This window comes from Marmota flaviventris, chromosome 5, assembly GCF_047511675.1.
Source record: "Marmota flaviventris isolate mMarFla1 chromosome 5, mMarFla1.hap1, whole genome shotgun sequence".
NCBI lineage: Eukaryota > Metazoa > Chordata > Mammalia > Rodentia > Sciuridae > Marmota > Marmota flaviventris.
Window position 1 is genome coordinate 154,327,742 of NC_092502.1, and position 10,666 is coordinate 154,338,407.

General features: G+C 36.8%; 1 protein-coding gene across 1 annotated transcript in view; it reads left to right on the forward strand.

The window, feature by feature from the left end:
- Window positions 1-9,622, forward strand: part of Dnah5 (dynein axonemal heavy chain 5) — a 249,331-nt gene extending 239,709 nt beyond the window's left edge. Inside the window, exon 80 of the mRNA XM_071612820.1 lies at window positions 9,468-9,622. Within this exon, the coding sequence (XP_071468921.1) occupies window positions 9,468-9,619 (152 nt within the window). The 3' untranslated portion in view covers window positions 9,620-9,622. The remainder of the gene's footprint in view (window positions 1-9,467) is intronic.
- Window positions 9,623-10,666: the final 1,044 nt, after the last annotated feature.

Here is a 10,666-nt window from a genome sequence, read left to right on the forward strand (position 1 = left end):
AATCTCCACCAGAAAAACTTCTAGAACTCATAAATAAATAGCAAAGTAGCAGGATACAAGAACAACACCCATAAATCAATTGCATTCCTATACTCCAATGATGAATCAGGAAATGATGAATAAGAAAACCATCTTATTCATAATAGCTTGCAAAAAAATTAAATCCTTAGGAATCAATTTAACAAAAGAGGCAAAGTATCTCTACAGTGAAACCCACACAACATTAAAGAAAGAAATTAAGGAACACCTCAGAAGCTGGAAAGACCTCTCATGTTCTTGGACAGGCAAAATCAATATTATCAAAATGGCCATACCACCAAAAGCTCTGTACAGACTCAATGCAATTCCCATCTAAATTTCCATGATATTCTTCACAGAAATAGAAAAAGCTGTCATGAAATTTATTTGAAAAAATAAGAGGCCCAGAATAGTTCTTAGTAATTTCAATTTTGATTAAACCAATAGGGCTATTAATACTATGAATACTATTAATTCTAAAAACCTGATAACAATTTTTATTCCTTATGGTACATTTGTTAATTTCAATAATTCCAAACCCTCTTTTATACTTTGAGTCTTTTTTTTCTTGTGCTGGGGAATCAAACCCTGGGCTTTGCATGTGTCAGGCAGGCATTCTGCCACCGAGCTATACTTCCAGTCTCAAATCTTGAAACAACAACAACAAGAAGTGTGGAGAGTGTTCAGCTTAAGACTGTACGGAGAGAGCCCTCTTAGAATCCAGTGGCCGCTTGAAAATAGAGTATGCCCTCAACATGAGGACTTCTTCCTTGCATGTTGAAGGTTGGGTCACATTCTTCTTAGACACCCAGTGAAGTACACTGTCAGCACCGGGAGGCACAGATGGAGGGAGCCCTGACCCCAAGCCTCCTTCCCATGGCCTCCCCGTTGTCTTCTTGCTGAAGGCTCAAGGGCTCACACCCCTGTTCTTTGGTGGAGGAATGTGAAGTCGGGGCTGGGATGTTAGAGCTGTTCTCCTGGCTACAGAACCTAGTAATCAGTCACGTGACTTTGGAGGAATCTCATACGTGCCACAGGTTGACCTCAGGTATCAGTTATCTCCACTTCATTTTCACATCTGTCTGGAAAGACCCAGAGGTTCACCAGTGTAGGCTGTGGATCCCTTCTGGCCACGCTTGATTCCTGGACAAGTCACTCACCCTCCTTGTGTTTTGCTTTTCTAATCTGTAAAATGTTTTTTTTTTTTTTTTTTTTGGGGGGGGGAGGGGGGTAACCAAGGATGAACTCAGGGGCACTCAACCATTGAGCCACACCCCCAGTCCTATTTTGTATTTTATTTAGAAACAGGGTCTCACTGAGTTGTTTATGCCTCGTTTTTAGCTGAGCCTGGCGTTGAATTTGTGATCCTCCTTTCTCAGCCTCCTGAGCCACCGGGATTATAGGCGGGTGCCACTGTGCCTAGTTGTAAAAAAGATTTAATAACAGTACCCACCACATAGAGCTGTTGAAAAAGTGGAAGTATGCTGTCAAGCACATAGTAGGCACAGAATAAATAATTCTAACATTGTTACTATTATTAACATTTTAACTGACATGATTTTTTTTCCACATGGGGTTTGTATGCATGCTTTTATTTCCAGGCTCTGTCCCTTGGGAGGACCTAGAAGCAATGACAACCCAACAGCAATGAATACACTCAGCGCCCAAATCCTGGTTTCCTTTTTTTTTTAATTTTAAAATATTTATTTATTCATTGTTATTATTATTAGAGCTTCATAGTTATACATAATAGCTGGGTTCATCCTGACAAATTCATACATGCATGGAAATCATTTTTGCTAAATGACATGATTTTTTATTAATTGATTTTAAAATTTGATTTAATTAGTTATACATGACAGTAGAATGCATTTATGCACTTTGATATATCATACATAGATGGGATATAATTTCTCATTTCTCTGAGTGTACATGTTGCAGAATCATATTGGTCATGCAATCACATATATACATAAAGTAATAATGTCTGTTTCATTCTACTATCTTTCCTATCCCCACATCCCCTCCCCTCCCATCACTTCTCTCTACCTAATCTAACATAACGCTATTCTTCTCTAGTGACCCCTGCCTTATTGTGAATTAGTATCTGCATATTAAACATTTAGCCTTTGGTTTTGTGGGATTGGCTTCTTTTGCTTATATGATAATCTACAACTCCATCCATTCACTGGGGAATGCCATAATTTCACTCTTCTTTAAAGCTGAGTAATATTCCATTGAGTATATATACCACATTTTCTTTATCCATTCATCTATTGAGGTATACCTAGGTTGGTTCCATAGTTTAGCTATTGTGAATTGAACTGCTATAAACATTGATGTGGCTGCATTACTATAGTATGTTGATTTTAAGTCCTTTGTGTATAAACTGAGGAGTGGGATAGCTGGGTCACATGGTTATTCCTTTCCCAGTATTCTGAGGATCTCCATACTGCTTTCAATAGTGGGTGCACCAATTAGTAGTCCCATCAGCAATGTATGAGTGTAACCTTTTTCTCCACATCCTTGCCAACATTTATTGTTGCCTGTATTCTTGATGATTGCCATTCTGACAGGAGTGAGATGAATTCTTAGTGTAGTTTTAACTTGCATTTCTCTAATTGCTAGAGATTTTGAACACTTTTACATATATTGATCAATTGTATTTCTTCTGTGAAGTATCTGTTAAGTTCCTTAGCCCATTGATCGATTGGGTTATTTGTTTCTGTGGTGGTGTTTTGTGAGTTCTTTACATAACCTAGAGATTTCTTTATCAGAAGTGCATTTGGTAAAGCTTTTTCCCAATCTGTAGGCTCTCTCCTTACTTCATTAATTTTTTCCTTTGCTGAGAAGAAGCTTTTTAACTTGAGTCCATCCCATTTATCAATTCTTGATTTTACTTCTTGTGCTTTAGGATTCTTGTTAAGGAAGTCAGATCTTAGGCTGATGTGGTGAAGATTTGGGCTTGTTTTCTTCTATTAGGCTCAGGGTCTCTGTTCTAGTGCCTAAGTCTTTGATCCACTTTGAGTTGACTTTTGTGCAGGGTGAGAGATAGAGGTTTAATTTCATTTTACTACATATAGATTTCCAGTTTTGCCAGCACCATTTGTTGAATAGACTCTTTTCTCCAGTGAATGTTTTTGGCACCTTTGTCTAGTATGATATAACCATATTTATGTGGGTTTGTCTCTGTGCCCTCTATTCCATACCATTGGTCTACAAGTCTATTTTGGTGCCAATACCATGATATTTTTATTACTGTAGCTCTGTAGTATAGTTTAAAGTCTGGTTTTGTGATGCATCCTGCTTCACTTTTCTTGCTAAGGATTGCTTTAGCTATTCTGGGTCACTTGTTTTTCCAAATAAATTTCATTCTATTTCTATGAAGAATGTCATTGGGATTTTAATAGGAATTGCATTAAATCTGTATATTGCTTTTGGTAATATGGCCATTTTGACAATAATAATTCTGCCTATCCAGGTTCATGGAGATCTTTCCATCTTCTGAGTTTTTCTTCAATTTCTTTCTTTAGTGTTCTGGTAGTTTTTATTGTAGAGGTCTCTCACCTCTTTTGTTAGATTGATTCCCAGGTATTTTTTTTTAGGCTATTGTGAATGGGGTAGTTTTCCTAATTTCTCTTTCAGTGGATTCATTGCTGATATATAGGAATGCGTTTGATTTGTGGGTATTGATTTTGTATCCTTCTTCTTTGCTAAATTCATTTATTAGTTTTGGAAGTTTTCTGGTGAAATTTTTTGGATCTTCTAGATATAGAATCATGACATCAGCAAATAGTGATAGTTTGAATTCTTCTTTACTTATTTGTATCCCTTTAATTTCTTTCTTTTGTCTAATTGCTCTGAATAGAGTTTCAAGGATGAGGTTGAATAGAAGAGGTGGAAGAGGACATCCTTGTCTTGTTCCAGTTTTTAGAGGGAATACTTTTATTTATTTTTCCATTTAGAATTATGCTGGCCTTGGGTTTAGCATATATAGCTTTTGAAATGTTGAGGTATTAAAATTAAAATTTAAAATTAAAAAACTATCTCTAGTTTTTCTAGTGTTTTGAACATGAAAGTGTGCTGTATTTTCTCAAGTGCTTTTTCTGCATCTATTGAGATGATCATAGGATTCTTGTTTTTAAGTCTATTAATATGAAGAATTACGTTCATTGATTTCCATGTGTTGAACTACCCCTGCATCATGGTGCACTATCTTTTTAATATGTTTTTGTATGCGATTTGCCAGAATTTTATTGAGAATTTTTGCATCTATGTTCATCAGGAATATTGACCTGAAGTTCTCTTTCCTTGATGTATCTTTGTCTGGTTTTGGTATCAGTGTGATGTTAGCCTGATAGAATGAGTTCGGAAGGGTTACCCCCTTTTCTATTTCATGGAATACCTTGAGGAGTATTGGTGTTAATTCTTCTTTGAGAATCTTGTAGAACTCTGTGGAGAATACAGCTGGTCCTGTACTTTTCTTGGTTGGTAGGTTTTGATGGCATTTTCTATTCCATTACTTGAAATTATCTGTTTAAATCATGTATGACCTCCTCATTTAGTTTGGGTAGGTCATATGTCTCTACAAATTTGTTGATATATTCATTATTTTCTATTTTATTGGAGTATTAATTTTCAAAATAGTTTCTAATTATCCTCTGTATTTCAGATGTGTCCATTGTGATATTTCCTTCTGAATCTTGTATTTTAGTAATTTGAGTTTTCTCTCTTTTTCCTTGGTTAGTTAGCATGGCTGGGGGTTTATCTATTTTATTTATTTATTTTTTCAAAGAACCAATTTTTTGTCAATTTCTATTTTTTTCTTTTGTTTTGATTTCATTTATTTCAGCTCTGATTTTAATTATTCCCTGTCTTCTACTGCTTTTGGTGTTGATTTGTTCTTCTTTTTCTAGGACTTTGATGTAGTGTTAGGTCATTTATTTGGTGACTTTTTATTCTTTTAATGCATCCTTGATTTCGTCTACTATCAATTTGTCATTCAATTGTATATTATTTAGTCTCCATTTGTTACAGTAACTTCTATTTTTATTATTTTATTGTTGATTTCTAATTTTATTCCACTGTGGTCTGACAGTATTATCTCTATTTTTTTTTTTTTTTGTATATTCTAAGAGTTGCTTTGTGGCATAAGATATGGTCTGTTTTAGAGAAGGAACCATGTGCTGCTGAGAAAAAAGTATATTTGCTCATTGATGGATGACATAGTCTATATATGTCTATTAAGTCTAAATTATTGATTGCATTATTTAGATCTATAGTTTCCTTATTTAGTTTTTGTTTGGAAGATCTGTCTAGCAGTGAGAGAGGTGTGTTAAAGTCACCCAGTGTTATTGTGTTGGGGTCTATTTGACTCTTGAAATTGAGAAGGGTCTGTTTGATGTACACAGATGCTCCATTGTTTGGGGCATAAATATTTATAATTGTTATGTCATAAAATTAATATTCCAATAAAATAGAAATACTGATATATACTTACCTTACAAAATATGAAATGTCCTTCTTTGTCTCTTCTGGTTAACTTTGGGTTGAAGTCTACCCAAAGTGAGGATGGAGACCCCTGCTTGTTTACACAGTTCATATGAGTGATAAGTTTATTCCCATCCTTTTACCTTCAGCCTGTGGATGTCTTTGCCGATGAGGTGAGTCTCTTGAAGACAGAGTATTGTTTGGTATTGCTTTTTAATCCAATCTGCCAATCTATGTCTTTTGATTGACGAGTTTAGGCTGTTAATATTCAAGGTTGTTATTAAGATGTGATTTGTATTCCCTGTCATTTTGATTTACTTCTGGTTTTTGATTTGTCTTACTTTCTCATTTGGTTGAATGTCCCTTTAGTGTAGATCCTCCTTTTGCTGTTTTCACTTTTTTTTTTCACTTCATCCTCATGGAATATTTTGTTGAGAATGCTCTGTAGTGTAGGCCTTCTAGCTGTGAATTCCTTCAGTTTTTGTTTATCATGGAATGTTTTAATTTCATCTTCAAATCTGAAACTAGATATCAAAGCTGCTTCTATTGCAGAGAGACCACTAGGGGATACACTCATGCAAAGGAGCAACCCCAGGATGGAGCAGCAAGACCAAGGGCCAGCAGCACTCTCAGCAGGAAGACCCCAGGCTCCTCCAAACCTGCAGGCACCCCCACACAGGACCTGCAGGTCCCAGCTGGAGTTCCCAGACAGAGGCTCTTGTGGTGGTAAACCTGCTGGCATCTGGGCCCCAGGCCATGGCTGGTGACCCAAAATGGGTGCAGTCACATGCAACCAAACCTGGAATCTCCCCAAAGCAGTCTTCTAGGCCATGGTAGCAGTGGTAGTCGGTGGTCGTTGGCAGCAGGCAGTGGGTCAGCAGCAGGGCTAGCTGTAGCAGCAGTTGCAACAGCAGCTTGTGGGGGCAGCATCACCAAGTGGTCTCTGGGGGTCAGCAGCAGTGTCAGCTTTGGTTGCATTTAGGGCATCTTCTGTGGCAGTAGCACTCAGAAAGAAGACCTCCAGGCAACCTCAGGCTGCCAGCATCGGAATCAAAGGTGGCAGTAATGGCGGTAGCGGTGCATGCAGCAGTTGATTGACAGATTTTTTGATTCACTGGCAGGGACCATGGAGGTATTGTGGGAAGTAGCATTGTAGGTAACCGAGGCAACCGAGGCAGTGCCCAGAGAAGAAACCTCCAGGCACGACAGTGGCATCTGCGGCAGCGGTGTGTGCCAAATGATGTGATTTTTAAAGGATTAAAAGAAATACCAGGCTGAAGAGTGAATTGCCTAGTCATTTAAATGTTATTAACAAAAGGGAGGTTAACTAAGGGAACGATTCCAAGGTTAACCAGAGAGGCTGTGTAACTTGTTCACCTGGGCTATGGGCAGGAATATATGCAATGCACATTACTGTGTGGATAAAGATTCAGGGTTGGTAAGGAACTTATGTAGTCAGAAAATGAAATTCTCTCAAGGTGTTTTACTGAAACCTTTAGGATGCTAAGTGTAGAGATCACCAGTTTTCACATCTCCTTCTCTCCGGGTCTCTTTCTGGAACCCTAAGGCTTGGAACACATGTACTGATTTGTTCTACTTAGCTAGTATGCTTATTTTTGTCTTCAGAGTTATTTGTTGAGCAGGGGAATGGCTTCAGATCACCTGTTCACCTGGTTGTTCAGTGTCTGTCAGCATTTTTACTCTGGAATTATTTTTTCAGTGACTTCTAATCCTGGTGCAGAAGTTTTCTGCATGCTGTGAATTGACATGGACACCTTTAGGTCTGAAACAATTAAAAATAAATAAAATTGGACAAGTATTTTAGAGAAATACCTTTTTAATCTATTTATTACAAAGAATTTTTAAAAATAATTCCAAATTTCTTTTGGATTAAAGTCCAAGTAGCCAAATATTTCACAAGGCATAATTATTGGAATTATCCTTACGACTCTGATGGCTTACTTCAAGATTTATGAAATGGTTGTTAATCAAGTTTGCAGCAAGAAGAACAATTAGTTATATGTTTATTGCATATTTATAGATCCTAGGATTAAAGGATTTAAATGTATCAATATAATTAGCATTCCATGCTTCACTGGCATTCATTTGCTTGATCAGAAAACTATATTTATACATATGTATGTTTATCTAATTAGGATTACCAGTGATATCCTCATAGTAATTGAAAAAATAAGACTAAACTTAAGAATTAGGTTTTATATTATTTTAGGTTGTTTCTAATGATTAATTTTATGGGATTCAGTAAGCACACTTTTAAAATACTAAAAAATTCTATGATTTTCTTGTTTTAGAGCAGTTTCTCAGTCTTGTTACTATGAATATTTTGGTCTGGATAACTGCCTGATATGGGGAGCTATCCTGTTTGTTATAAGGTGTCAGTAGCATGTCTGCTTCTACCCATTAGATGCATGTAGCAAGCCCATGGTTATGATAACCCAAAATGTCTCTAGATATTGGCAGACTTCCTCTGAGGGTAGAATCACTGTTTTAGAATATTTATTTTATAGTGAAATTTATGTATAATATTATTATACTCAAATATTTTAACTTCTAATAAAAGTGACTTAATTTATAGTGGGTGATTAAAAACACATGGCGTAGCAGGTTGAAGATTTTATTGGGTCAAATAATAAGGCTTTAACTTCTGATTGCTTTGCTTTTTTTCATTTGTTACAAAAAAGATAAATTATTCAGCTAATTAATTCTGGGAAGAAAATTCAGTGACTCTGACATACCAACAGTGCATTTACAGTTACTGTTTCCATGTTTTAGTGCCTGTGTTTGTTATACTAATTCACCAGAGCTGAGTTATTCCCCTGGTCAAACATGACTTCACCTCAATAGTTACAAGAGAAACCTTTATAATGTTGCACTAGCTTTCCACAGTTATGGGAGGATAAGTGCAGACACAACTTTTGTCCTAAAATAATTTATAATCTGGAAGAGAATATAAAATAATCTACTTCCTGAGATGGATGATAGGAGAATGTACAGATAAAAGACCTTGGGCAGAGTGTTCTTCTTTTACCAGAAGCTAATGAAGCTTAAACCTCCAGGCTGCTCACAGGCAGAGGTTTCTTCCAAAGCCCAATTTTGTATTTGTGAATTGTTTTTCCTTTTTTTTCTTAAAGTGGGCCTGCATGAATTGTGCGTGCTAATTCTTGCAGGCCCACTTTAAGAAAAACAGTACAGACCAAATCTGTCCCTGAACATGGAGTTTCCAAGGCTGGACAGAAAAAGTCCATGGTTAGGCACAAATGCATTAGAGAAGATCTTTGAAGGATGGACATCCATGGATTGTCTTCATTGCATGCATAATTTTAGAAACTATTTATTTTACTTCCCAAAGGGAGAATCAAATCTCTGGGAGCTGGACTGTACCATTTCTCTCTACGTATAAAGGGATTCCACAATACCTGATTTGGCCAGGGCACACCTGTCTAGTGGTTTAAACGTGATGTGGACTATGGTATAGATGGTTGAAGAAGAGATTTTTAAATAATAATGATGGTGAAGTGTTGTTCACTGGTGCTGGATGTCTGATTAAGGTGCAGGCCCCTTACACCAAAGGCAAGGCCTGGGGGAACAGAAGCAGGTAGTGGGTGCACAAGATTTGGTGTGGAGGTCAAAGAGAATGCCTGGAGGGTACTGTTGACTTGGCAGGTGGAAATGAGAGGACCCACGTGGACAGGGGTTACTGACAAGGTCATGAGGCAGGGAACCAGCAGGGTCCATCTAAACTTGGCTGGATATCTTGCCACACCCAGGGTGACAGAATCTGCTTCACATACCAGAGTTGTATGACCACTGGAGGAATTTCCCTCATCCTATCAAACCCATTTGTCTTTGGAATGCCCTTCAGTGTGCATGCTGCACTCTCTCCGAGATGTTCAGATCAGAAATTCACCAAGTTCCTTTCTCTTATAAACGTTTTGTAGGTGTAAGAGATCCTCGGTTTTACTCCTGCCCCATCTACAAGAAGCCAGTTCGAACAGATTTAAACTACATTGCAGCGGTGGATCTCAGGACTGCCCAGGCCCCGGAACACTGGGTACTCCGAGGAGTCGCCCTCCTCTGTGATGTCAAGTAATGTGGGAGTGTCCTGATGTAAAACCTACATCATCCTTACTTTTATTCCCTGAAGCGCTGGACAGTGTATGAATCAGGTTTCTCCTGCCATTAATGGATGCATACCCTCCCCCCACTCCTTGGATGTTGAGGTTAATTTACCTATTCATTGGTACATTTAGGTACATTTACCTATTCATTGTTAGTGACCAAACTCTGTATTTGTTTAAATTTTTTTTTAGTCATTTAAAAGCAAAATCTACAACCACCTAATAAAATTGGCCCTCAGATCTACACTAGATTAATCCACTATATTAAGCATAAGGTATTCAGGTTCTCTAAGGCAGCACAGTAAGTTTTTGCAGATTTTGCTTCTATTGCTGTTTACATTTGGGTCAGGTTAAGAGATTTATTTTCAGGGCTTTAAGCAGCTAATTAAAAAGGTCTTTTGAAAATGGAAGGAAATAGAATGGGTTAAGAATGTCAATAGATTATTCATGTAAACCTATAAAATAAACATTCGAAAGAATGTTTAATCCCATTTATAATTAGTAATTAGTAACTAATTGATGTCTCATAACTAAAAAAAAAAATAGTTGAAAGTGAATCACAGTGTGGTGTCTGTAAAACTGACACACTCTGAAATTTCTAGGGCCATGTAAATTGACCCAACCATTTTATAAAATAAACAGAGAATGAACCATTAACATGTTCACATTCTTTGATTCTTATTTTCTCTCCATCAAGAAAACAATTTAAATAACTGAAAGCAAATGACTTATAGAGTTATATTTAACGACAGAAAAAAATTGGAGTGCCCTAAATACTCGATAGTAAAGCTATTCTTTATTGAAAATTTCATAATGTGGAGATGGCAAACACAGGATTAAGTGAAAGATATAGGTTACAAAATATGTAGCACACACACTATTATTATAACTGTAGCAAAAATCAGGCAATAACATGGAAAAATAAAGTTAGGTGAGATGGCACAATTAAGAAAACAATTGACTTGAAAAAATATAATGATAAGAAGAAAATATAGGAAGAAGATAAATGTCTTATAGTC